Genomic DNA, 27,982 nt, shown 5'->3' on the forward strand with positions numbered 1-27,982 from the left:
TTCTTCCACAACCTCCAAAACAGCTGCGTAAATCAGGGTACAACTGGGTAAATCTTGATTTGTATCAGTGTACCACAGAGTTTGATGCTTTTGTGTTGCTACAAGTGCAGTGACCAGCACCTGTAGCTGTGCCATGGGCCAGCCTCAGTGCCTGGCGATTAGACTAGAAGGCTCTGTCCTCTCAACAGCTTTTGTTTTGCTGTGGTGACTGTGGCAGAGGCGCTGCTGCTGTTTGAGGATGTTTTCCTATTAGCCTTGCCACCCATATTCAGATCCTCTTTGTGACTACAGTCATGGAAGCAGATATGAAAACCAGAGTGGACAGGGTAGATGCTTCTGGTGTTGAGCAGTAGGAAATGGGATCCTCTGATCAAAAAGGAGATATATTGCTCTGTGTGTGTGTGTGTGATAAATAGGGGATTGAGTCCCAAGGGGATTGATGCTTGCCCTCCTCATCTCACTTTTAACTACTGCTCTAGATGCATTATTTCCTCCCTAGAAATGAGGACAGGGAAGGGATGGGCTACCAAGAGAGATCCTGTAAGTTATTCTAGGAATCTGTTATCTGAAGAGGTGACAAGCTAGATGTGATCCTGAGATGGCAGAGATTTTCCTTAGAGAAAATTAGTTATAGCTAAACAAATATTGACCAGCTGGTGACTGCAGCCATTATTGGGGTTTTTCAGATGAGGAAAGAGATTTTAGATGGATTCCATATAACTAAAGTGTGTGGAAATCAGCAAGTTTTTCTCGAGAAAAGGCTTTTCTAGATGTCATTCATTTCGAAGATACATTAAATATGGTTCTTTAGTTATTGGGTTGCTTTTAAATGCAAATTAACCACTTGCCAAAACAATTTTCTTTTGCAGCTTGAATTTCAGTGGAGTCCATCTGGCATCTGCTGGGCAGTTTAGTGACTTCCTGGGGAGCATGGGCCCTGCACAGTTTGTTGGCCGTCAGACCTTGGCCACCACCTCGATGGGTAAGGAACACAAAGGAATTGGGTGGCTTTAACTGAGTCTTGAACAGACAGCTCCTATAAGCCACCTAATAATCTGTCCAGCATCTGCTGATCTAACACTGTCCTGCTCCATTTCTCTGTTAAATTGAGTGAGCTTGGCTGAAAGGTTTTGCTGACTGCAGCAAATGTGGCATTACGAGGAGAGCAGCAGCTTTGTGCTTTTCTCCCTCGGCTCTGTAAGGCCCGGACTGAGTAAAATGCAGCTAAAATCCTGAAAATGCATCTTCTTCATCTTGGGTTTTTTCTTTCTCTCTCAGGCCCAAAATTCAGTAAGAATTTTGTTATGGTCCACCACAATTGCATTTTCCAAAGCGGCCTGCAATCCTAAGTTCTTCCATTTGGGAGAGATGAGAGGCTTGCTGCCACAAAGAGTAGGAGACTGAGCCACCAAAGCCATATTAGAGGGCTCCTAGTCGAGTTTGCTTTTGAAAATGTGGCTTGGAATCACTGTGGAGCTGCTGCAGAGTAGCACAGGAGAAAATCAGGCACATGCAGTTTGTTACGCTTTGTGCAGGAGGGACATGAAGATTGTTCTTTTAACATTTTAGTAACGCAAGGATATATTGTTTTGAATGTCTTCTGTATATTTTGACATTTTGGTTTAGGGGATGTGGAGATTGGCTTGCAAGAGCGAAATGGGCAGCTTGAAGTGGATATCATTCAGGCTCGAGGACTGACACCAAAACCCGGCTCCAAAACACTGCCAGGTAGCATGCTTTGATCTCCTGAAGTGCTTCCCTGAGCCCCAGCCTCCGACAATGCTTGTGAACAGGGAAAATTTGAATTTTGCTTGGCTTCAGCAGGACTAAGCAGCCTGTGCACAGTACTGAAAACAAGGCTGCTTGGGCAGATCTTTTCCCTGCTGTAACTGCCTTCTTTAGATACACCTGAGACATGGCACTCTGTCTTTTCTAAAGTGAGCATGAAGATTTTCTTCATATTTGACCGTGTTTCTTTTTTTGCAGCTGCTTACATCAAAGCTTACCTGCTAGAGAATGGCGTGTGCATTGCGAAAAAGAAGACAAAAGTGGCTCGCAAGTCGTTAGACCCTTTGTACAATCAGGTGTTACTGTTTGCTGAGAGTCCCCAGGGCAAAGTATTACAGGTAAGATGAGCAAGTCTCAGGTCTGCCCCTCACTTTCTTCCACATCTCATACTGGAAGGTGCCAAGTCCTGTTGTGCTGGTTAATTAACATAGATGAGAAAAAGCAGATGTTTTCAATCGAACCAAATGCACTCGATCTGAACGTAGCAAATGGAAAGGAATCTGGTTTGGTTTTTTTTATACTCAAGCTGATGATTATTTGACACCCTGCCAGGTACCATAAATGCCTATCCAGAAAAGGCTGGATTTTATTTTTTTAATTCCTTTTTTCCTACCCGGTTAGGAGATAGGTGGTACCTATACATGCTGAACGGTCTTGCAGCATGGTTTGTCTTCTGTGTTTATGCACATTCTGGGCACTCTGCTTTGCCATCACCCAGTCACATATCCTGCCCTTTTCTACCTCTTTACTGCCATATGTTTTTTGCCATACTCATATTTTTAACTCTGTACCTATGTTCCCAGAGCAAAGAGTGATTTGCATTGTTAAATCATATCAAAATCATTTCCATCCAATAAAGCCTGGCTAAAATCTGTTTGCAATAATCCATGAGTTTCTATTGTTTACCTCCACTGGCATACGAATTGCCAGCTAACCTGCTGGACCCTCTTCTTTGGTGACTTCTATCCCCCTTACCTTGATTAAAAGCATTTTCCCCTGATGCAACAAGACTGCACATTTATGACTGAGATGGAGTGGGACCTGGTTTGGTCTGCTCTTGCCTTGCGTGGGTTTCCTTACCTGCTGCCTTGCTGCCAGGAAAGGCACTTATTCCAAAAATAAATTGAGGAGCTTGGCTTTTTGCTGATGGCCATGTCACCAAACCCACTTTGTGCAGTGTCTTGCTCCATCGCCTGCTGGCCTAGAGTGTGAATTTTTGGTTTTTGGTTGACATTCGTTGTCTCTCCTACCTCATTTTACAGAAAATTGTGATGTTGTGTTGAGGGAAAGAAGCTGTCAGGATTAGCCAGAGATCACTAATTGTCATCATAACTCATCCTACCCATCCTCTCCTCTTCAGAACATGGACTAACTCTGCAGTCAATCGTCACCTTTGTCTTGAGCCATGCAGGGCCACTTGGCCGCGTGCAGACCTCCAGCATGCCTAAGCCCATGACCCTCACTGCATTTGTTCTTCCACCCACTGGTCTCCATCGTGTCGTAAGTGTGACTCAGCTTTCCCTGCTCCTCTGCCAGCTCTTTCATTAGCCCTTCCTCTGTGTCTGTGAGCTGTTCTTGGCTGGCTGTGCTGCTTGCCCTGCATATCACTCACGTGTGCCCCTCATGTCACTGGTCCCATTGGCAGCGCCCGGTTCCTGCCCTTCCTCCAGGTGAGTGACCGTGCCTCATCTCTATCTGCCCTGTGGTACGAGCTCCATGTGCAGAAGTTAAAACCTGCTCTTCTCCTAAAACTGTTGGCTTTTGGCCCAAGTTGTTGCCCACCTTTTTTTTATTGGTTTATTTTTCCAGATCAGGAGCTCCTCCTGCCCTTCCCCCCCCTAGGTCACCTTTTGGTGTGTCCAAGGCCTGTTATATGCCAGGACCAGATTTTACCTGTAGGTGTTGGACTGCAGCCCTGAGGATACTTTGTGTAGGTGCTGTCCCTGCCCAGCAAAACAGTGTGTCATCCACATGCACATTCACCTCTTTTCCGTGGGGGAAGAAAAGAATCTGATAACATTAGGATCTGTAAATACATGCTTAAAATAAAAAAGTAGTATCAGCCAGAGTTTCATGTCACCTGTTGGTAGAGTAAATATTTCTGGTCTTCTTAGGCTGTAGTAAAGCTCCAGAAAGTTGGATGAGTAGAAGAAGACTTGGTCAGACTTGTGCTTCCCAAGCGAGTGTGCAAGTTGGAGGATTAATTGTGCTCCCCCTTCTTATCCCTAAGGTGATAGTCTGGGGAAACTATGGACGCATGGAGCGCAAGCACTTCATGGGAGTCGCCAGGGTTCTCCTGGAGGAACTGGATTTGTCAACTTTAGCAATCGGCTGGTACAAGCTCTTCCCAACTTCCTCGATGGTAGATCCCACTACAGGCCCGCTCCTGCGTCAGTCCTCACAGCTTTCCCTGGAGAGCACAGTGGGACCCTGCTGTGACAGGTCTTAGTGAGTAAGGAAGGGGGAACTGCTTTTGTTTTTTAAACATGCTGTCAAGGTTTTGTTTGCTGGAACTCTGACCTCAAGCGCAATGCATGTTCAATCAGTTCTTGTGGAGCTGGAAGAGGAGGATAAACCAGTGACCTTAGACAGAAGACGAGGGGGAGGGCACTGTGCCCTCTCCGTCCGAGGAGGAGGTGCCATGGGGCATGAGTCCTAGTTGTCAAATTAGACATACACCTCTTGTTTCACTTCTCTCGCTGTCATTCTTGGACCCTTGTTTCAGATCAATATTAACCCTGGAAAGTTGCAGCATTCAAAAGAATTTGCGGGGAGTAAGGAACGAATTTCTCTTAACTGTCTGTCTTAGAAATTTCTAATATGAATTCTTTCAAAGAAAGTACCTGAAAAATTCAGAGATCATCGTCTGGCCTAAAAAGAGCAGGAACAGAAAGTTTAAGAGGAAGCATTAGGTTTTTTTATAATGTCTGTCTTTCTGAGAGGAAGAAGAAGAAAGAAACCTGCAACTCTTTCTTTAGAATCAGTTCCCTGTCACTGAGTCATGTTAGCTGTAACACTGTCGTTGCTGTGTTTTCAAACTGTGCCAAATTACCAGCAAGTGTCTTTACTGCATTACGTGTCTAACACTGCTGATGAAGCATACTTGGTGGGAGAACAAGTAGCGCCTGCTTAGAGCAGACAGTTTAAACAGAGTTCGAGTTTAGCAGGCTAATTAACCGCAGTTTTGCTCAGAAAAAAACCCCAAAACACTAGAAGTGGGAGCTGAACATCACCCTCGCAGCTTGAGGTGTTTTGTATTGTCAGATAAGATGTTCTGCAATTTGCTGACTCCCTTACTTGTTGCTGTGCATCCTTCAGTCATGATGTCTTCTATCTCCTGCTTTTTTCCTTCATCTCCTTGGTACTGGTACATATCTGCTGGAGATGCTGCCCTTCCTGTTGTGCTGTGCACTGACCTGAAACAGGACTGTTTTATTCTGCCATGGGAGAGGAAATGGGGGCTTCTGGGGGGGCAGAAGAAAGAAACCTCAGTTTGCCATTTGAGAAGAAGGTGCTGGAGAGCCCATAACTTTCCTTGTGGAGAGAGGGAAGCTTTAGGCAGTCTCGGTAGTACACAGACATTGTCAAGTGTCCTGCAAGAGGAGATGTGATCCCCAAAGTACAGAGAGGTGGTGAGTGAGGAGTGTGATGACACAGTGCTCACAGCACGTATGTTCTGTTCATTAAATGAGTAAAGCACATTTGCTGAGCTGTGGCAGCTGCTGCCAGCAGAGCCACGTGCTGGAGGAAGTGCGCTGAATCCTTCAGACAATTAAATTATCCAGAATCACAGAGAATCTCCAAAGATTTTCTGTTGATAGCTCTGTTTTGGCTAGGTTTTGTCTTAGTTCCTAAATGAGGATTTGATGACTGCTGTCCCAGAAGAAGCTTTTGGAGATGTTTTACGTTGTGGTTTAAAAGTGAAGGTCCCATGTCCCATGTAGGAATGAGCAGATTCTTGACCTGTCATAGAGAAATACTGAGCATTTATTTCTGCATGTGGACCTCAGCTTTTTTAGAGTAAAAGCATGAGTGTTGAGTGGATGGTAAAAGCAGTTGCTTTTGGTTCTAGCTTGTCTATGGCATTTTAAATTATTTTGAGATAAATTACAGGATAGAAGCAAAAAATTATAGGCCTTACAATAATCTGTAAAAAATTATATAATATAAAGGAGAGGGAAGGAGGACAAGGGACATAGAATGACTAGTTTTTTGAGTCTTCAGTGACAAAAGCCTCAACATTTCAGATAAATCTCTTAATTTCCTTGATCAAATATGTCTCTGGCCTCTCACTAATTATTTTTTCTAATTGTATTAGACAACTTCTATATATTAGCTGAAGAAAGTTTGTTGCATGCTGGTCAAACTATGTTGTGGCACTCTCTCTTCTATTTTTATTTTTAAAAAAAAAGCACATTTACTGTAATTCAAGTCAGCATCTTTTCCTCTTGGTATGTAGTACTAGGCAATATTGTACAATATGTGTATGAACTAGAATAGATTAGGTAGATTTAGTGGTTTGTAGCACTGGATCTTTTAATAACTATGACTTTAAAAGGACTGTGGGGAGCTCCAGGTACACACCAGACCTGGCAACAGGGCTTCTGTCTTAAGTTGTGCCGAAACCTTTGTGTTGGTACTTTGTTTGGACATTATCTACCAGTAAGAGCTAAGTTAATCTTGAGTTTCCTGTGTCCAGTAAGATAAATGCAGCATTTTTGCAGTTTGTAATGGGGAGTAGGAGACTATATATGCCAAAAATATTTCCCCAGAAAGCTTTGTTTAATGACTGTCTGTCGAAAAGCTCAGTTCCTGTGTGCCTGGCAGATGCGACGTGTCTCTGTTTCCTGCCCCTCTGCAATCTCTGCAGGCTCAGTGATGATCAAGTCCGTTACCACAGGACTCCTTAACACCGAGGACTGTCTTCCGTCTGGTTTTAATCATGCTGAAAAGTCACTGTCAGGGTAAAATAAAGAAGTTACAGTTCTAGTTGTGTTATTTTTGTTAACATCTCCAATTCTGTAGTTTGGAGGCAGTTTCACAGTCTGCTCCATCCTATTTTCTTCTGCATTCTTTACGTGGTTGGTTGTGGTCCAGTGCTTCTCGTTTTTGTTTTACTCACTTCCAAGTCCTGTTTCTCCCCAGTGAGTGAGCACTGCAATCCCTGGCTGCCAAGCACAGCACAGTCACATGAACTGGCAAGTGCAGGTGACCTTTCTTCACAAAGCAGACTCACAGGAGCCCTTCTGTGAGTGCCCATGGGACACAGAGTGAGGCCAGGGGAGTTGCATGGTACCCTACAGTCTAAATTCTTGCTTCACTCATACCCGTGATTCCTGCACTGGCCATGGTGTGTTGTAGTCAAAAAAATAACTCTTCTAGTTGTCCATTGATTTAAGACTCCCAGTGTAGCATCCAAGACAAGTCTCAGGCTTGGAATAGCCTATTTTTGTAAAGCCTAACCCACTTTTCCCCAAAAAGTTTGGCTGGCCAGTTTCTCTCTAAGGTGATGTGATATGAGAGTTTGGATTACCAGTGTGGTTGTGTATAAAGCAGCGTTTTGCCAGAGTGATGAGCAGCTGAAAACTGAACTTTTATCCCCTTTGCAAGTCCTGGCTGAGTCTTTTCCTGTACCTGAGTCTTGCTGTTGGTTACAGTCAGGGAGGGAGAGAGGAAGAGCAGGAGACTTAAATAAAAGGAAAAAAAAAGGTCACAGTATTTTTGGTTGGTGAATGATTATGAGGGATGAGACTGAGGAGAGATAAATACCTGCCCAACTCGGGGTTGATTCCCTGTTCCTTATGCATGAACTGTACATTACATTACAACTTTACATTGTAAAGGTAATGGGAGCATTGCTGGCCAAAAAAACCATGAAGAGCCAATGCCTAAATGTTACCTGCATTATGGAAAACAAAGAAATCCTGATGCTGAGAGCATCCCTGAGAGCAGAATGATCTCTCCCCTGTGGGAATCCCCTGCACACAGGGAGAGCAGCCTCTCATGTGGCTTTGTCTTCTTTGTGCTCTAAGCAAAAAGCAGCTGTGACCGTGGTTGGTCCTGGTTTGTTCAGGCAAAAAAATGTGATCTTTCCCAGTCTCCTGGTGTTTCTTTCCCTTTGCCCCAACACAGCTGGGATGCCCAGGGTTCTCACTCTGCAGTTCAGTCCATGGGTTCTCATCCTGCAGCCAGAGCTGCTGGAGCATCCCTTTGCTCTGCAGGCACTGTGGGCAGGGTAAGGGCCAGCATTTCTTGGCCATGGATTGTTTCAAAGGACACTGCAGAATTACTTGCTTTGAATAAAAAGATATATTTATTGTTCCTAGCTACCGGATCCTTTATCATTGTACTGTTCTAAATTTGCAGGTCTTCTGGAGTGTGAATATCACAAGTTCCTATAAAGGAGCTGTTTTTAAGATGTTGAGGCAGTTAACAGAATCTCAACCTAAGCATGTTTAGCAATGTTTAGACAGCAAGACAACTTTTTTATGAAACTCATTTTAAGTTAGTTTATTACATGCTGTTGGTAATATTTTAAAACAGGAAAAATATTTTTCTTTAAAGACAAAATGATATGTATGTTTTTTAACAGGTAACATAATTTAGTGTTTTCAAAAATGTTTGATGTTCTTGGTATGAAGTTTACTCATTCTTTTGATTTCTATGTTCCTTGTTATATTTTATCAACTTTTTTCCAAAAGAAAAGAGGCATATGTAAATAAACACCAGAAAAGAGTCCTACAAGAAATTCTCTTCAAACTGGCCATAAAATTATTAGTAAATATTTGTAATCGTTCATTAACTCTCAGCTACTTTGTTGAAAGAATCGATGTTGTATTTTCAAGATGAGAACTACTTAGCTAGTTTTGTCATAATCCTGTACTCTGTATAAAAATCTTTTTATAAACAAAGTCTAATAGGCTACCAAGCAATAATATATTCCATTGGGTGTGCACAGATTGTGACTTGCAGGCTGTAGTACATATTGTTGATACAGTTTCTAATCGTCCTCAATCTCAACAACATCACTTTTGAAAAAGATTCGTATTAACTTTGATTGTACAAAACAAAGACTGGGCTGTTGCCTTGTGAGATATATTCATCCTATAGACTTCTCTGTGAGTGTCTGTGCCCATCGACATGAGATCTCTCTTAGGTGAAGAAAGAAACAGCTGTAGGTGACTTCTTACTGCAGAGGTAAGAAATAGTTTCAGTATAAACTTCATGACTGTTTCAATCTCCTGTTTTTCTTAGGCTATCTAGTATTTGTAACTCGACGAGAATGGTTCCCACTGCCATTGTAGCCCTGATAAAGCAAAAAAGCCTTTGCACTCTGGGGCCACTTGAGTTCTGCCTGACAGCTGCCTATTTTCCTCGAGATACCTGGGGCAGGCTAAAGGGAGGGTTTTTTTCAGAGCAGCAGATTGGGCTGCTCTTCTTTAAAGGCTCTGTGGGTAATTTTGTCCATTTCATAGGTGGTATTTGTCCATTTTGTTAGAAAATTCCAACCAAGGCAGAGAGGTTGCACCTTTGCAGGGGGTCACAGGGGACCAAGGTATAAAACAGGCACAGGCTGTTCTGTGCCTTTCTTCAGAAATTTACTAGTGCTGGGCTCGTCTAAAGATTTTTCCAAAGTGGCAGGGTCAGGATACTGGATTTTAAGTCAGCTCCGTCATTGATGCAGTGCATAGAATAAAAGAGCTTCAAAACAGCATCCCGGTCCATTGCCTGTGGATTCCTCCCAGCATTTCTCACAGGACAAGTGTCCGTGTTGTTCTCGAGATTGCCAGGCTGCTGGCTGTGCAGGCAGCAGGTCCCAGTGGTGCTGGGAGCCCCAAGAAATGCTGGAAGTTCCTGTTTTTGGTGAAATGCTTTGAAAAGAGAGAGAGAGACATGTAAATGCAAAGTGCCATCGGTAGAGGAGTCCAGGGCATATTGAGACCTGGAGGGAGCATCTAAAATGAAATTGCAGCTTCCGAATTTGAGCCAACCATTTAGAAAAGAGGATGATCAGTGAAAAGAGAATGATCAGTGAAAGCCTTTCTGTGTTTACCCCAGTGCACACCAGCCAAGGTGTGTGTCTGTGAATATGGTAATTCCACAGGGAGTTTGCAAGTGATTAGGTGTTCTCAAAATGTGGCTTTAGCTCTCACTGCCAGGCTCCTCTGCTCAGTGGCCACACCCCAGTGACCAGGCAGCTGCACGTCCATCCCCAGCTGCTCACCCACGGCAGCAGCATCACACTCATCCCTGGGGAGCCTCAAGCTCTTCGCATGGGACAAACCCCCTCTGCCCTCCCTTCCCCGTGGTTGCTGCTCTTAGCCTGGTGGAGGAGAGGAGCCAGGGAGAGTTTCTTTGTAGCATTTGGTTCTGTGCACTTTAGTGGCTGAAACAGAAGGACCCTGCACCAGCCCTTTCCAGAGCACCAGCAAACAGAGGCAACGACCCAAGGACTTTCCCTTTGTGACTTTCCGGTAGCTAAAATGGCAACCAAAGCAGTATTGTTAATCCCAGCTTTGCCAGGTCCATGGACAGCCTTGGCATTTACTGTGGGCATGTCATGTGGGCTGAGCCCCCTGTGTGTGGGCAGGGAAGGGCTGTGTCTGGCAGAGAAGCCATGTGGGCACACACTGTGCCCAGGCAGCTGTGAGCTCCACTCACTGAGCCGTGGTGGGAGCAGAAGCAGCCCAAGGGAATGACTGAGGCACATCCTGCTGAAGCCATCCCACAAGATTTGCAAGAGCTTGGGCACCAGATGTTAGGATATCTGCCCACTGGGGCTTCAGGTCCCACTAAATGCCAGCCTGGAGCTTCAAATCCTTCAGCAGTTTTTTCCTTTGGGGCTGTTGCTCCTGACCCAGTGCTGCACACTGGTCTCTGCTTTGGTGATTCCATCTTCTTGACCTGGAGCTGGTTTTGGCTTTGGAGCCAGGGAAAGCGAGGTTTGGAGAGTGACTCTTAAGGCATGTTCCCCATGCCTCACCACACTGGGATTGTTTTCCTCCTGCTCCCTGCAAGCTGCTCCCTGCACAATGGAAAGGGCATCCTGGGGATGCAGTGCCTCCCCCGAGACCCCCTCACGCAGCACTGCCATGGCCTGCCACCCACCAGGGATGCCCGTGTCCTGCCCACGTTTTGTGGCAGTCCCACATTCAAACTCCAGGGGATCCTTCCTTTCCCATCCTTGGAAGGAGCTAGGGGTCTTCTGCAGGGGCTTGGCAGCCCAGGCAGGCACGATGTGCCATTTCCAACAGCCCAGGAGCAGACAGGGAGCTGCCTCTGTGCTGGCCAGGGAGAAGGGGAGCTCCCAACAAGCTTTCCTCCACCTTCCCTTTGCTTTCCCCAGCGCCCTCTGCTCCTTACATGGGTCCCCACTTCCCTCCCGACACGAGGCCTTATTCCAGCCCGAGGGAACTGAGGCTGCCCCCAGCATCTCTTGGCACTGACGCACCCATCCCACGCTGCCCGCCGGGAGCCCCGGGGCGGTGCGGCAGAGCTGGCCTCTGCTCGGGGATGGGGCCACCCCCAGCCCATCCATGCTCCCACCCCATCTGCCACCGTGCTGGAGCTCTGCCTTGTTCCCCACTGCCAGGGCCTTGCCACTGTAGGGAAATCTGCTTTCACACGTTAAACCTTTTTACTTCATTAATTGCTCCACAAAACCTGGTAACTTTGCAGGTGTGCTGCACTCCTTGTTTTTCCCTAGGAGTGGGGGCAGCTGAGATCTGCTCTTTTTGGCCTCTGCAACCCTCTCCAAAACTTTCTGGAGGTTTTTTAACATCATTTGGTGAGATGTAATCTCTGTGGAGCCAGAGCGAACACAGGCAATGGAGCTGGGCAGCCTGCTTGCCCAGGTGGCGAGTTGCTTGCAAGGTGCCTGGGCTGCCTTGGGTGGAAGGTGGGACGCCAGCCACTCGTCTGTAGTCAGGAGAGGATTCTGCTATACTTTTTTCCTGTCTGTAGGTTTTATTCAGACAATATGTAATGATTGAGTGATTTACAATTCAGTGTTAAGCTAATGAAAACGTTGATAATGGTGATAATAAAACCTTTTTTTTTTTCCTACGGTGTGTTGGAGGTTTTCTGTGGAGTGTCTCTGCCCTCTCCGTTGCCACCACTATTGTCTTCAGCCTAAGATTTCAGCTGGACCCTTCTTTCTCCTTGTGCCTATAGGGCATGAGAGCAGCTCAGCCTGGTGTGTCCCAGTGCTCCGTGGAAGGGCTGTCACTCCAGCTCCCTCCATCAGCCCCAGCTTCAAACCTGCATTTCCCCGAGCCACTTCTGGATGTAATTTGGCCATGGGCATCTCCAGGCACAGAGCTAAGTTTGCTCCCAGTTGTACTCTGCTCGCCACCCCCGTCCAAAGCTCCTGCTGTTTTCTTTCCAAGACCCTTAATGGTCAGCACTGGCCATTCAAGGGTGATTTTGAAACTCCGGAGGTGAAGACTATTGGCAGAAAAAAACCCCCACCCCTGGCCCAGGCTGTTGGGAATACCCAGTGTGGGTGAAGGGGAGCCTGGGGACCCCCAGGGGCAGGAGACCCTCAGATGTTACTGGGTGTGCAGCTGCCGCCTGGATGACCTGGAGCTGTGAACCCTTGGGTGGGAAATGTCTGGGGGATCCTGCTGGAGGGGTCTGTGGGAGGAGGTGGTGGTGAGAACAGGGAGCATTCTCTGGGGAGCTACTGCAAGTCCTTTTCCTGTTGGAATGAGGGATCATAAAGTCATAGTTCACTAAGAATTTCTGAAAGGTTTTTGTCATGCCTCCAAATCCCTCTGCAGGTCATCAGGGCAAGACCAAGGGGCAGCTTTCCACCTGCCCCAGCTACAGCCCCTGGGGGAGCAGTGATGGAAAGGGGAGGAGGAGGGTTTCTCTAGAGTGTCAGGGGGCAGCCCAGTCTCTCCCACCCTCAGACCCCCACCAGCTTTCCAAGCAGAATGGGGCTCAGGCTGTCACTGAGCAGCCAAGCAGCGCTGCCTGGAGACTCAGGCCACATGGAAGCAGCAGCAACCAGAGCAGGTGCCCGGCTTCCTGCACTGTTACCTCGTCACCAGCGCTGCCCTGCAGGGTGTGGAGGTCACACCGCCAGCCCCGCTGCCTCTGCCAGGCTGTGCCTTCCTAGGGCTGCACTGTGGGCTCTGTGACACAACCATGGAGCCACTGAGCTTGGGCAGTGCCGTGCTGAATCCAGAGGGAGAACGCAAGGCTGGCTCAGCCTCTGGATTGGGGTTTTCTCCTGCTTCCAGCTCTGCCAGAGGTAGGTTTCACCAGGGCAATACCATGCAGGTCTGACTTGAGCAGGAATTGAAGGCCTGCTTCTTTCCACAATGCTGGATGAGGGTGAGAGGTGCTGGCTCCATCTTGGCCACTGGGAGGATGTCCAAAGCTCAATATGGAAAGAGGGAGAGACTTCCATCTGCTCAGCTCTGATGGCAAAGGGCAGCACAGCACAGCCAAACCTTGGGCTGAAAACTGGAGAGAGTGGGGGAAATGGGGCATGGCAACAAAAGGGCTGAGCTGGTGGGATCAGCGTGAAGTAACACACTGAGGAGCTGAGAAGCCAATGAAAGCCTCGTTTTTAAGCCTGTTCTCAACGCTCACAGCTTGCTTTGTCCTCCCCCCCCCCCCCCTTTCTCTTTAAACCAAGGCTCACCCAGCTGGTGCAGATCTGGGGCCACTGGTGCAAAGCGAGGCAGCTGCTGGACCCCCCAGCCCCTGGAATGCCACACACCCCAAAGGACCCTGGGGAGCACCCAGGTGAAGGTGTCACAAACCAGCCCCTGGTGCCAGCCCAGAAGCACCTGCATCCTCCTCCCTGCCTGCGTGCCCAGGCTGTGCAGCCTGCCCACAGGGAGCCAGCCTGGAGTTTGGGGCTTGGACACATCCCTTTGCTCTTCCTCGTGACAAATAACCAACCACCACCAGATGGATTCACCTTTTATTAAGCTGCCACCCAAAACAAAAGGAGGAGAGAGCAAAGCCTGCCCTGAGACCTTCCCAATACTGGCAACTCTGCATGCTTTCCCCACCAGGAAAAGGGGCTATTTCTCCACAAAAACCCCCTCAGAGGTATTTTAGATAGAACTGAGAGTGGAAATGTCCCTTATTGGAGAAAAAAAATGAAATGGAGCTCCTACCACTGTCAGAGCCCAGTCCTGCTTTCGTGCAGATGAGACAGGATGGACAAAGGCCACACTGGGGTCACCAGCTGGAAAGAGCCTCCCAGGTGTGGCTGTGGAGGTAACAAATCCCCAGGTGTGAACATGGAGGTGGGACCACCCCCACCTCACATAACCCCAGCAGCAACAAGCACAAACCCATGGGCTCACAGGGGCTGGGAGGAGGCAAGGAGCTGGCACAGCTGCTGGGTTTCCAGCTGGAGGAAAGGTGGGGAAGGAAGGGGTGATTTTAGCTAAGAAAAAAAAAAATCTCCTTAGGACCAAGCCCTTTGCAGGTGACTGTGTAGATCAGGAAGGCTCTCCCTGAGGCTGCCCTTAGTACAGTGTGGACTCAGCACAGAGGAGAGCTGGGGCTGGGCTACACTGGGCTGAGCTGGACTGGAGGAGTTCAGCTGCCCCTGGGAATGGGACACACATCCCTCCAGCCAGTTCAGCCAGGAGGACCTACACCTGGTGGTGAGGTATAAGAGGTAAGGTGTGCTGGTGGGCAAGTGGGTGAGTGCGTGGGCCTCCAGCTTCCAAAAGCACTGAGCCAGCCACAAACCTGAGCTCAGACCCAGAGGGCTGCTCACAGGAGATTAAGCTCTTCCATGAAGCTGCCCCCATGTGCTGAGCTTCAGGACCAAAGCCCACTCCCTCCTGCCCACCTCTCCCAGCCCACCCACCAGCTGCAAACCTACTGTGTGGCACTGACTTACCTGCACCTGGTGTCAGGGGGCAACTTAAAGGTCCCTAGCCCTGCAGGGCTTGCTCACACAGGCTTTGCTTTTGACACTCTCAGCAAATGCAGCCCTGCCCATGGAGCAACAGTCATGTGCTGGCAGCAGCCACAGCCAAGGTTCGACAGGGTGGGAGGGCAGCAATGCACCCTTTGGGAGCAGGGAGGTGGGAAAGCAAACCTACAGCTCACTGGGCTTCACATCGGGGTGGGGTGGGGGGGGGCGGCTCTTACCAGTCCCAAATGCTTGAGCCTACTCGGGAGGAAAAAGCAAAGAAAAACGAACGATGTCATTCAGTGCCTGCAAAAAAGGAATAATTATTTCCCGACAGGATTTAGATGCTCCTGCTGGGGGGAGGGAGAGGAACAGAAGAAATGAGTAAGAAGAACCTGACATCTCTGTTCTTAATTAATCATCATAGTAAGACTCGAGCGCTGAGTACAGCTCGGCACGCGCTCCTAGATGGATTTCCTCCGCAGCCGGGGGTGCTGCCGGCAGCGAGGGCTATTGGAAGACAAAGTGCTCCCCGGGGAGGAGCCGGTCTGACCCCGTGTGCTCAGGGACACCTCGTCGATTTTGTAGGAAATGGAGTTGTAATACACAGGGTTGGTGTGGCAGCTCAGGGTCTCAGGGTGGGAGGGCGCCGGGCTGCCGCACACCGGGGGTCTGTAGCACAGGCATGTGCAGAAGGACGGCACCGCGGCCGCAGAGGTGGCCGACTGGCGCCGCTGCCTCTCCGCGTCCTCCTGGACCAGCGGGATCAGGTTCATCTGGCTCGTCCTGTCCTCCGCAGGGAGGAAAATGGCATTGCTGCTGCGGTTGTCCTCTTTGGGCTTGAGGTGGATGTTGTTGCGGGCTCTCCTCAGCGAGGCTCGCTCTTCGGCATCCCGCCGCTCGTCCTCCGAGTTCATCGTCAGGAACCGCAGCACCACGAGGTTGAGAAAGGCACCGATGACAGTCAGGCCCACCAGGATGTACATGAAGCTGAAAGCCACATATGGGGGCTTCTTCTGCAAAGCCTCGTTCTTCTGCAGAGCCACAAAGTCTCCAAAGCCAATAGTGGTCAAGGTTATGAAGCAGTAGTAATAGGCATGGAAGAAAGTCCAGCCCTCAAAGTAAGAGAAGGCTGCGGCGCCGATGCACAGGGTGCCCATGCAGGACAGAAAGCCCACTAGGACCATGTTCTCCATGGAGACGTGGGTTGTCCTCATGCCCAGACACTTCTTGATCTTCTTGAGCAGCAGCCGCACGACAGTGTTCATGCGCTCCCCCAGGCTCTGGAACATGACCAGCGTCAGGGGGATGCCCAGGATGGCGTAGAACATGCAGAAGACTTTGCCAGCGTCCGTGCCAGGAGCAGCGTGCCCATAACCTGTGAAGGACACAGGAAAGAGGAAAGGCGGCGTCAAGCCTTCACTGGGGTTTCCAGCAAGGCTGCCCTGTGACCAAGAGGAGCAGTAGAAAAATGGGGGGAAGCCTGGAAAATGATTCAGTAACAGATCCGTAGGCAATGCTAACGGGGCCATGGGATGCCACATCCTTTGGGATGACGGCACGTTGCAGTATCGCATAGGCAGAACCTCATTTGACCTCTAAAGAGAAAAGGTACCCTCTTGATAGCCCCCAATGTCACAGATGGCAGGAGGAGGCCTAGAGCTGGACTGGGGCTTGCAAGCCTCCTGCAGCTCACAAACACTTCAGAGGCCATGATGCCGTGCCAGTGGCAGGTGTGCAGGGTAACCCGAACCTCACAGCGAGCGGGAACAGAGGCTCTGCAAGATGCTGAGACCAACAGTGTCAGATCACCCTGTGGGGAGGTACGCACCCAGCCAGGACCATCCACAACTGCCCTTGCAGGGGCATTGCCACCTCCCCTGTCACCTGCTCCTCCTCCCAAGCCATCCAATGTCACATGCCCATTTGAGTCTCAGCTCTATGAGCACTTGCTGTGTGGCCGGTTGGACAGGAGCTAGAGCGACCCTGTGCTATAGGTACAGTCCCCACAGGGGCAGCTGGAAGGACTTCTGCAGACCCCCTCCAGATTTACTCCCGTGTCACTAAGATCCAGACCTAAAGCACCGCCAGACCGCTGGGGAGGAGGGGCTGTGCTGTTTTAGATGCAGGGTAGGGAGCATTTATGGCACCGCAGCCCTGTCAGCCCTTTTCCTGGGGACAAGGAGCTCCAGGAGGACAAGGTTCTCCTTGAACACCTTCTGAGATTTAATTTCTCCACCTTGGCCCAAGTTTCAGAGCTGTGACTCAAGGACACACACAATTATACTGTGAGGTATTCACTGCAATCTTCCGGACTCCAGCGATTCTGTGCCCACCTCAATTACAGCAGCTTAGAAGAAATCGGTGGCCCCTGACCTCAGCGGATGAGTAACGAACTCAGTGCAAGGGAGTCACATGGCGTGGGGAGTAACAGCATCCAAAGGCTCCAAAGGCATCTGAGCCTTTCTTTTGAGTTGCTTTTACAAGAAACTGCTAGGGCCTGAAACTTCCCTTCTGAAGGCGCCTGCAGGACAGCGGCAGCTCCTTCCTGCGCTGCTGCCAGGCCTTTCACAAACAGCTATTTGTATTTTCACTTTCTGCAGGAATTTGTGTGACTTTTGCATGGAGAACATGGGGGAAAACACCCTCTTGTTACCCCACAGTCTTGTTCTAAGCTGTGACTTGGCTTCACCTCAGTCCTTGCTGCCCCTGGATTTCCAGGACACTTGGGGAAGCTGCAGCACCCAGTGATGGAAGGGCTAGAGGAGGATAACCATGTTATCCTGGGCTCCTGAGCACACCTCCTGCTCCAGGAAACTCCTGCATGGGACAGGGCTGAGGGGCTGATGACAGCATTATCCTTCACCATGCTGTGCTCTGGACTGCAAGCAGGCAGCAAGGGACCAGCTTCTAATTGCTCTCTCTGTTCACAAATTCACACAACAAAAAATGATGAATTTAATGCCTGCATGCCACATTTCATGAAATAGAGAGCAGACAGGAGACTGCAGTGGCAAAACCTCCCAGTCAGATCCAAGCTTAATAACCAAGTGCAATCACCAGGTCCCAGGCTACAAGATAATACAATGACAGCAATGAGGAGGTAAATATAATGATCCAGAAGAGCTGTAAGTGGAAAAACAATTGTTATACCTTGAGAGACTGCTGAAGGAGTGTTTGACTGATGGTTTCAAAATGACAAAGGGAATTAGAGTAAACACAGCTACAATAATGTTAAAACTGAGATTTGGAGCACAGCCCAATATAAAGAGATCTGACATGCCAGTGTTTTAGAAATATGGCACCTGGGCTGAAATTAGCACACAGGTTGTGTGATAAGCACAGCCATTGTTTATCACAGCCAACAGGAAAATCATGTAAATGAAGCTATAACCTGCCAGGTGATGAAGGGGATTTTTGCTGAAGCCATTCATCTTTCCTTCCTGCTGGGGTCTGACCCGAGCCGTGCCCTGAGCCCACCGTGGTTTGCTGGCCATGTGTGTTCCCAGCTGCACAAACCCCACACCTCATCCCATGGGAGCACATGGAGACCCCAGGCAGGGCCTGCAGGATACCCGTCCCTCTGCCACCTCTTGTCCTCTGGTAACACGGTGCAGTTGATCCCACCAACCCTTGTCCTGAGGGACGATGCTTCCAGCTACCAGAAGTATTTCAACCATCCCAAGCCCTTTGGTAAGGCTAAGTCCTGTCCTGAAGAACAGTAGGCAGCTGCTGGCTGTGCCAGGGCAGGATTCAGCCTCAGGATTCCTGCCTCCAAAACACATCTGCTGACCGAAACCCCAGCACAAGCAGTGACACGGGCACAGGATCCCTGTCTACCCCACGGGATGCTAAGGGTACATGGATTAATCAAAGTGGATTAATTAAACAATGCTCAACTCCCATGTGGCTATTTTCACCTAAATTAAGGCAACCTTCATTCAATTTAGTTTCATTCTCTTGCAAAATTGAAGTGGACAAACCAAGGTTCTGGGCTCCAGTGTGGATAAGCGGGTCTACACAGGAGTTTAATGCGATTCAATCGCTCCCCTCCAAGCTGACATCCATCTCTCTGCAGGTTTTTGTGCAGGCAGAGCCTCGGGCAGTGGCTTGTGGCTCTCTTGGCTCCGTGAAGCAGGTCTCATACAGCCAAACATCCAGAGTTTTGAGCCAGCAAAGAAGCCAACAATTCTTGCCCAGCTCTTGACCCAGCTCACTGGCTACAGCCAGCGCAGGGGACCGATATGTCCCCCACCTCTGCCCTCCCACACCGCCGCCAACTTTGGCAGCTGCCTGCTCCAAAGGTTCCCGCGGAAGCTCCGAAACCTGCTGCCTCCGTGGGGCAATATCGTGTCTCGTGGCCCCAGCCATAGCAGCACCCCCAGAACAGGGTGGCCCCAGCCTGCCCGTGGTAGCCTCGCCTGCCACTGGGCACTGGGAGCCCCACAGGGTCAGCTCGGGGGTGGCCTGAAGAGATGTCCCAGCCTTGCAAGGGTGAGACCTGCCTCTGCCATGCGGGCACCCTCCAAGCTGTCCTGGAGCTCCCCGGGGTACTGGAAGTGTGGGGCTGGAGGAGGATGGGACGCAGGGACATGGAGATGGGGGGACATGGGATGCAGGGGCGTGGGGATGGAGGGAGATGGAAGGCAGGGATGGAGGGACACGGGGTGTAGGGAGATTGGGATGGAGGGACGCGGGGTGCAGAGCTTCAGGGATAGAAGGATGCCGGGCGCGCCGGCCGGGCTGCCCGCACTCACCGATGGTGGTGATGACCGTGATGGCGAAGTAAAAGGAGCCGGCGAACTTCCACTGGCGGCCGGCGCGGTGCGGCTCGGCCTGCAGCACCAGCCGCTCCAGCTCCCGGTAGTCGTCGGCGGAGAAGCGGTACTTCCTCCGCAGCTCCCCGCGCTTCTGCTCCAGCAGCCGCTTGCGGCCGCTCTCCGCTTCCGACTCCAGCGCATCGAAGACCGCGGCGCCCACCAGCAGGTAGGAGAAGATGCAGAGGATGAGCGCGGCCGTGCGCAGGTTCTGCCGCTTCATGGCGAGGGGCGGCCGCCGCGCTCAGCCCGGGCTCCGCATGGCCCCGGCGCCGCCGCCCCCCGCCCGCCCCCCGCGCACCCCCCGGCCGCGCACCGCCCCCCGCGCACCGCGCACCGCGCACGGCTCACCCCGCACCGCGCACCGAGCCCGGGCACCGCGCACCGCGCACGGCTCACCCCGCACCGCGCACCGAGCCCGGGCACCGCGCAGCGCCTCCTGCCCGTCCCAGGCTCCGGCTCCTGCGGGCTCCGGCTCGCGTTCACACCTAGGCTGGCTCCGGTGTGCTCCGAGCCCTCCCTGCCTGGCAGCCCCGGGCAGCGCTGGCAGTGCCCGGCTGCAGGTGTGCCCTAGCGAGGCCACGGTTCATCCTCGTGACAGTGACAGCAGTAACAGCCCCCTTTCTCGAAGCTGCCCCTGGATGCTCCCAGGCCGGAGGAGTTTCCCATGCCTACACTCTCTTGGCCTGCCCTCCCAAAAGCAGGGGCCTTTGAGGCTGTGTGGCTGTCCCAAAGTGCCCTGTGGTACCATCCCTGCGCGGGCAGCCCTCGCTCCTGCTGCTCTGCACAGTTCTGGGCCGCTTCACGCCCATGGCACTGAGGAACACTGTTACCGGTGTTACCTGTGTAATATATTTGTGTTACCTGTGTAATCTATCTGTGTTATCTGCGTTATCTATCTGTGTTAACTGTGTTATCTGTGTTGTCTGTGTTATCTATCTGTGCTGTGTCACCAGTGTTATCTATCTGTGTTATCTGTGTTATCTATCCGTGTTAACTGTGTTATTTGTCTGTGTTAGCTGTGTTATCTGTCTGCGTTATCTGTGTCATCCGTTTCCCAGCTGGTTACCAGAGCAGAGAGTCTGGCCTGTCGTGTCCAGTGCTGTTTTAAGAAGGCAGAAAGGAAAAAAAACAGATTCAGTGTTTCTGCCGCCTTCTTTGGCACATTGGTGAGAGACTGCAGGCACAGGGGATGTGGGGCCTGTCCACCCTGTGCTGGTGTGGGGGGCAGTGAGCTCAGCCTCTCTGCACTGATGTGCTGTGGACAGCCCAGGTCAGCCCCAAGGAGCAGGGAAATTAGCTGTGGTAGGAGGCAGAGCCCACAAACTGAAGACCCTGTTTCTCTTTGCTGGTTTCCATAGCTTTTACATAACGCCTATACTTCACTTTTAAAAATAGAAAGATACTTCTGAGTTGTGTGTTGCAGGAGATAGTATCTCTTTCAGGAAAATAAACTCTTCTTCTTTTGGCTGAGAATAAAACACAGAAGTGAAAAAAACAACATCCCTCTTCATCCATCTTGCTTCTCTCTCTGGAGAGGACAAGATGCCTTGAGATTTAATTGCAGCAATGAAGGTTTGAACTGGACATAAGAAAAACTTTTGACCCATGAAGATAGTGAAACACTGGAACAGACTTCTGGGGGAGATTGTGGCACCCCATCATTTGAGGAGTTTAAAAATAAGATAAGCAGATGTCTGGGTGTCTGCTGAAAATGCTCTGGGTACAGTGGGTGCTCTGCTGAAGGAGGAGATGACTCAATGCTCTCCTAGAGCCCCTTCCATCACTGCCCTCAGCATTTCCATGGCCAGCCCAAGGGACGCAGTGGCCTTGCCTACTGTAATTGTGAACTCTTTTTCACCCTGGCCACTTGCCACTTCCCTCCTCCTTGCTGAGCCTCCGTGCCAGCACCATTAGTGAAAGTTGTTATTGAAGAAAAAATAGACTCCGGCATCCATCAGGAGCAGCACAAGCTGTCGGTTTGCTGCTCAGCATCGCAGTGCTTGCAGCCTCCTAAATCATGTGGCAGAGCCTCCGCTGGAGGAATGTGTCTGGTTTGTGTTCTCCGTGGTGTGCTTCCAGCCCTGCTAACAAGGCCTGGGATGCTGCCAAACCTCCGACCCCAAAGATGCGTGGGGGCCTCCTGCTTGAGAAGATGCACTTCACCTGGTGCTGGTAATTTTTTCCACTGGTCAGCAATGACATCCCACCTTGGTGACAGGAGCCAGAGCTGCTAACTGAGCTTCTGTTGGTTCCATTAGAGAGGAAGGAAATCTTTCGATGATTGCATCTCTGGGTGCCTGTCACACATCTTTTAGGAGGTGTTCTGGGGCCTCCAGTGCCTTGCAGATCAAATTCTGGGGTCCTGGAGTGATATTTGGAGGGTTAAGCTGATGCTGTAGCCTGTTATTGAAAGCAAACTGCTCTATGCAGATGTTGGACCAACATGCCATGGTAGGTTCCAGCATGGAAAACCCTGGGAGATGCTCTCCACCGTGGGTGAAAATAGGCACAAGGTGCTTGCCCAGTTTCCTTTAGGAGCAGCATCAATCTCAGCTGATCATGAACTAAATCCTGCACAGTTTTTTTCCAAACCCTTGTTGGTGATGAGAGCCAGCAGAGCTCGGGCAGAGATGGTACAGCACAGCCTTCCCAAGGTGCTGCCTACACAGGGAAGGGTCTTTGGGTAGCATCTCCCCCTCCCTGGGGCTGGGGACACTGGGAACAGGGGGAACATCTCTGCTGTCACAGTATGAGCACCTCTCAGTGCTCCCTTCTGCTAGCCCTGTTCTCCTTGGGGCTTGCACTGGGCTGACCTTGGCTGGCTCCAAGGTCTTCTCCTGATGCCAGAAGAAATCCTTACTTTGCAGTGTCTTGGGACACAGGTCTTCCCTCAGCATAGCCTTTCCCTGCTGCACTGGGAGTTACAGAGATTGGGATGTCACTGGGTTCTCCTTTTGGGGCTTGCTTTGACCCCATGCAGGTCAGAGGCCCCTGTGGAATAAATGCTGCTCAGCAGGAAAAAGGATAGCAGGATCCATCTCCTAATGAGAACCCTCCCCCAGTAACAAACCAGGACTGTGTTTGGAGTGGGAATGGAGGCTTCAAAATTCAGGCTGGACTCAGCCTGCTCTGCCTCTCACTGCTCACACACTGCTTTTTTCTGCCTGCAGTGATCACAGGGCATGAGTGACACCAAACTGTGTCAGATGGCTGGTGTGGAGGGCCATCCTGTCCCGTTCCTCCTGAGGCACAGGGAAGTTTCACACTTTCCTGCTGGGAAGCCGTAAGTTCAACCTTTGTGTTTCCCCGAACTTCACTCTGCTTGAGGAAGGTCAAGCTGGAGCCGTGGGTTCAGGGCAGGCAACATAATGTACTTTATCATTGATTTTCAGTGAGAAGTTACATTATGAGATTAAATGTCTCATTTTTATTGCATGGGGAGGCAAAGAAAAAGCAGGAGCTCTGAAAATAAAACGTAAATCCAAATGCTGTGTTTGTATGGGGAGGTGCTTGTGACTGGGGGAAAATGTGCCTTTTTTCCAGTCCTTTGGAGGTGAACTTTGAGAAGCTGCTTCCTCTGAGGTTGGTAAACAAAGTCAAACCTCATCTGTATTTAAACCAGTGCCTAATTAATGTGTCTAATTGGCCCACATCTACTAATTCCAGGCTGGCAGGGAGTTTATTAAAAAGGTTTTCTAGTTCTAATGGATTGAAATAAGCAAAGCTGCCTAGCAGTCTCAGACAAAAAGCACTAAACAGGGACCAGTTGTGTGGGTCTGCTTGAGTCAATCCCACATCCCATCAGGTGTCAGCCCCTTTCCTGGTTTCAGCTGCAAGGTGTTCCAGCTCCCTGAGGGCTTGGGGACCATCCTGATGTACTCTGCTTCTTTTGGTTGTTTTTAAACACCAAACTGATGTTTTTGTTTGCCTTAGTAAAAGCATCAGCTATTCTAGCTTTAATGCCATTTAATACTTAGATTATAGATAGCCTGGCAAAGCCACAGGGTATTTCTAAAGTAACAGATTAGTTAATTTCTAGAAAGCATTAGGTATTGGGGTATGAATAACCAGCTGCAGCTGCCCAGATGATGTCCTTAAAACCACAGCAGACTCCAGGCACTGCTGGGCTGCCCCCAGCCAGGTAGCACTGTGAGCTGGGCACAGGGAGTGATCCCTCCTGTCTGTGTGAAGGGCTGTGGCAATGCCTTCCTCTGCAGACACAGCATCCCTGATTGGATCCCGGCTGGATGTGTTTGCTTCTGTCCCAAGACTCCACAAATCATCCTGTAAAACATCCTCCTGCACGCCAGAGCTGCCTCGGATCTGTCCTTTGGCCATGCTCAGAGCTCCTGCAGGCTCAGGAACCTCAAGGCTTTCTCTCGGCTCAGAGAATTCCCGCTGCCTCCCTCCTGGGCTCTTTGTAGCTCAGATGGCTGCAGGCAGTTTGCTCTGCATTGTGATCTGGGAGCTCAGCAAGGGAACTGATGAAGCATTGGATATGAACTGGTTGTAAACGCAGATTGCCTCTGCACAGTCTCCAATGGATGTGACTTCCAGGTTTCCAACTCCAGAGCAGGTGGACACAGTTCCATGTATGACTCTTCAACCACCTTGCCCAGTACCAGCCATGCTAAACGTCACCATGCCACCCCCTAAAACCCCAGAGCTCATCAGGAAGCCTTTCCCAGCTACCCTTCCTACCCAAAATGGGTCCTATGAGGGGACACACAGCCCCATCCTCCCAGCCCAGCAGCCTGATCTGCCAGTGGTTGTACACAAAGCAGACCTGGGCTGGAAATGCTGACAGTGGTCTTGACAGTTTATGGTCACAAACTCTATTTTCAGCCTAATAAGTTTTTTATATGCTTGGAAAGCTGTCAGCTGAACATCAGCCAGGCACAAAGTACCTGCCATAAAGCGCCTGGACCACAACCAAACAGGAGAGGTGCTGCTCTGCTTTAGCAAGTTCTTGGTCTTGGATGCTTTAGTGGGTTCATTTATTTTGTTTGAGGATCTTGGCTTTAATTATAAAATAATAAGATAAAATCATAATGCCTCTACTTAAAAGCTTGTGGGAATATTTGCAGAGAGCCTGTTAAAGCTGTCAGCCAGCTTGGATTGGGTTTTGGAGGTGAGAGGCTCTGTGGTGCTGCTGCTGGTGCCAGGGTGGACTGGTTTCTGCCAGGAGACCCTGGATCCTAGTGATGAAGGAGAGAGACTTTGGGAGTGTGTCTGGAGAAGGGTCCCACTCTGGGCAAGGTGAATCTGGAGATGAGCTGCCACAACCACCACCACAGACTCAGCACAGGAACGTGGCCCCAGGGGGAGCAGGGCCTGATCCCAGGTGGCAGCAGCACGATGCTATAAATTACTGTCCTGCATCACAGTCTGTGGGACTGCCAGGAAGGTCAGGGGTGGTGGGTACAAAGGGTCTGGGAAGGAATTACAAGTATGTGAGGCTCTTTCAGAGGCTTCCCCGGTGACAGCTTCGCCCCTGTCCTACGAGGCAGCCCACGCCATGGTACCACTGCACTGCAGGGATTGGAAAGGTCCTGAACAGCTGCAGGGATCCTGTGGGACGCCCCAGGGGGAGGGATGGGCTCTGCCATGCTGTTTGCTGTCTGCCAGGCGGTGAGCACCGGGTGGCCTCAGTGCCAAAGGCGTCTGCCCGCACGGTGGGTGCGTTAACCGGGTCCCCCGGATCCCATGGCACCTCCCTCCCCAAGGTGCCTCCCACCGTGGGCTGGTGGGGCAGGAGGCAGTGCCTGTGCCTGCCTGGATGTGCTTCAGGGAGGAACGGAGGTGGGTCGTGCCCCATGGGCGAGCTGAGCCCCGCTCCGGGTGGGACAGGGCCGTGGGGCAGCCGGGCCGGTCACTGCCGCAGTCCCGTCTGCGGCCCCCGCGCTCCGCTCCCGAGCAGACGGTTTAAAGCAAATGGCTCCTTTCGATGCTAAAAATAACCCGCTAGGAAGCAAATCGGCCCCAGGACTTCAACTGGAGTAAAGTGCATTTATTAGTAAAACTCAAGATGTCCTTTCCTGTTTTCCTCTGAAAAACCGGTGCTGAGAGGTTGATTGAGCTTCCCAGCCAGGCACCGACTTATTTTGGTGCAGGGTTTGATTCCTCCAAGGTTCATTTTTCTTCCCCTGCCAGCAATGCTCCGTGGCTGGTCCCACACTCCACTGGCCAGAATGGCTCTGGGTTTGGGGCCACAAGCGATTTCCCAGCCAAGGGAGCTGTAAATGCCCCGTGAAAATGTTCCTGCTGCCCATGCCTGAGAGCACAGCAGGTTCCCAGTGGGGAATGAACGGAACAAAATGAAATATTTGTTTTCTCTTGCAGTGTAAGCACCGTATTAGGGACTTATTTCTTCCTCCACCTTAAACCTGCAGATTTTACTAAGTCTTGTTTATATACAAAGGGTTTCCGGTTGGTTCTCTCCAGGCTCTTCTCTGGAAGGACTAATTGGGGAGATAAGACACATCCTCTCCGAATTGCAAATGCAAAAATGTCCCTGTGTTTGCCTGGCCCAGCTGCTTGTCCCCTGCTCCCGCCCTGGCCCTTTCTTTCCAGCCATGCTCAGGAGCTGTGTGGTGTCCCTGGGACACAGCAAATGGTGCCACAGGAATCACAGCTGTTCCAGGCGTTGGGACGCCAAATCTGCCATGAATCAGTTAGAGGGAATTAAATTAACAGTAGGCTTTTTTGGAGGCAGGCAGACCACCTGAGGTAAATGGAACAATAAACCAGAGGCTTCTCTGTGTTCTGAAATATTTAACTGACTTTTGGGTCCCGTTTGAGAGTCTCTTGAGGTGGGAGCTGAGGTGCTGAGCAGTGACAGGAGGTGATGCTCTGGGTATCCCCTGGGCATCTCCACACAGGATCAGGCACAGACTCAGAGCATGGCCATTTTGGGGTTTCTGGCTTGTGACCCACATGTGAACAGCCCCCTTTATGGAGGCAGATAAGAACTCCCCCCAGGCTGGGACTGGTACATGCTGGTGTGGCTGCAAGTCCAGCACTCATCCCCGTGCTGTGCCTTTGGGAGAGGATGTGTCCCGTACTCCCAGGCTGAGTCTGCTGTTTATCCATGGGCCACCCTCTGCTCCTCCATGCCCCGCTGGAAAGGAAAATAATATTTCAGCTCGCTCACTGTGCCCCTTGTGCAGCTGGTGTCTGCCCTGGGGCACCCTGCCTGAGCTTGTCCCACATCCCAGCTCAGTGCAGTGGGATAGTGGCTACAGGGCTGGTTCTGTTGTTTCAGCTTTGCACACAGAAAAATTCTTTCCTCCAACAGCCCTGAGGAAGATGCAGCATCTCATGATGGGTATTGCAGACCTGCTGGGCTCTTGGACAGCCCCAGGCTCCTGGATGAGTTGCATCCCAAGGGACCTGCATCCCCATCTCCTCTAGGCTCTCAGCATGGCACTGTGTGACCAGCACTATGTGCTTTCAAAGGGGGATTTTTGCCTTCAAACCAAGTAACACTTCATTCAGTGAGAAGGGATCTTGGCATCCCCACCAGTGAACCTACCCCTGAGCTCTCCTCCATGCCAGCAGCTTCCCATTGCCATGGGACTGTCTCCCCACTGCCTGGCCTGGAGACACAGAGGTGCCGCAGGGTGGGCTCTGCTGGTAAGACCAGACTGGGAGCTGTGGTGGGTTTTGCACACTTTTGGTGTTCCTTACTCTCCCACAAGTCAAGCCATTGTTGAAAGAACACATGACTCTTTAAAATGTATTCTAGATCAGCAAAAGGGAGCAACACCTCTGCATCCGAGCAAAGGCTGCCAGGACAGAGTTAATCTGTCTCCTGTCCTTGGATGTCCTCAGCACAGCATGGAAGCAGCCTCTCCAAGGAGGAGTTGTGGTGCCTCTGGGAAGCCTGGGAGCTCTCTGATGCTTCTTAGGGTAAACTTTTTGCCCATAAGCCCAAACAAGCAGAAGAATTTCACTCTGGCTGGGCTGTGTGTTGGCACGAAGGGCTCTTCAGGGAGCCAGACTGGACCTGAATGTCTCCTGTTCATGACAGAGTGGAGGTGTTGGGCAAAATTCAAATGATATCTTCCTCCCAGGGTGCTGAGGAGGCAGCACCAGGCCGCGGTGCACTGAGCAGCTCCCGGGGCTTTCTCACTGCCCTGCTCCTGTGCTGGCGATCCGAGGCAAGGAGGGCTTGCTGCGGGGGGATATTTAGAGGAATGGGGTAAAAAATGGCACAACTCTTTTAAGCCCGGAGGGCTCGGCGAGTCCTCCAGAACAAATCTGTGCCCGCAGGGTGCAGCCGCAGTCGCTCTGTAGCGCACATACAAATGCGCGTCGGGGCTGGGAGCGGCGCAGCGCCGCGGCCGGGAGCTGGCCGAGCCTTCCTCGGCTCACACGCTCCCCAGGTCCCACGCTGCACGGCATCACCTATTTATAACTGCATGCGCTGCAGGAGTAGTATTAGACTGATGGCTTCACACAGGCACGCTAAGTGTTGTTC

The 27,982-nt window shown here is 50.8% G+C and overlaps 2 protein-coding genes across 2 annotated transcripts in view; one reads left to right on the forward strand and one right to left on the reverse strand.

Annotated features, from left to right (window-relative positions):
- RIMS4 (regulating synaptic membrane exocytosis 4) overlaps positions 1 to 11,853 on the forward strand; it is a 55,505-nt gene extending 43,652 nt beyond the window's left edge. The window contains exons 3-6 of the mRNA XM_032126711.1: positions 870 to 982; positions 1,627 to 1,728; positions 1,987 to 2,126; positions 4,019 to 11,853. Coding sequence (XP_031982602.1) covers positions 870 to 982; positions 1,627 to 1,728; positions 1,987 to 2,126; positions 4,019 to 4,237 — 574 coding nt within the window. The 3' untranslated portion in view covers positions 4,238 to 11,853. The remainder of the gene's footprint in view (positions 1 to 869; positions 983 to 1,626; positions 1,729 to 1,986; positions 2,127 to 4,018) is intronic.
- A 1,859-nt stretch (positions 11,854 to 13,712) lies between these two features.
- KCNK15 (potassium two pore domain channel subfamily K member 15) lies at positions 13,713 to 19,780 on the reverse strand. The gene is made up of 2 exons (XM_032126710.1): positions 19,438 to 19,780; positions 13,713 to 16,058 (listed from the first exon to the last, which is right to left on the reverse strand). The coding sequence occupies exons 1-2, from the start codon at positions 19,718 to 19,720 to the stop codon at positions 15,145 to 15,147; spliced, it is 1,197 nt and encodes a 398-aa protein (XP_031982601.1). The 5' UTR covers positions 19,721 to 19,780; the 3' UTR covers positions 13,713 to 15,144.
- Positions 19,781 to 27,982: the final 8,202 nt, after the last annotated feature.

The sequence above is a fragment of the Corvus moneduloides genome, chromosome 17, assembly GCF_009650955.1.
Source record: "Corvus moneduloides isolate bCorMon1 chromosome 17, bCorMon1.pri, whole genome shotgun sequence".
NCBI classification, from domain to species: domain Eukaryota; kingdom Metazoa; phylum Chordata; class Aves; order Passeriformes; family Corvidae; genus Corvus; species Corvus moneduloides.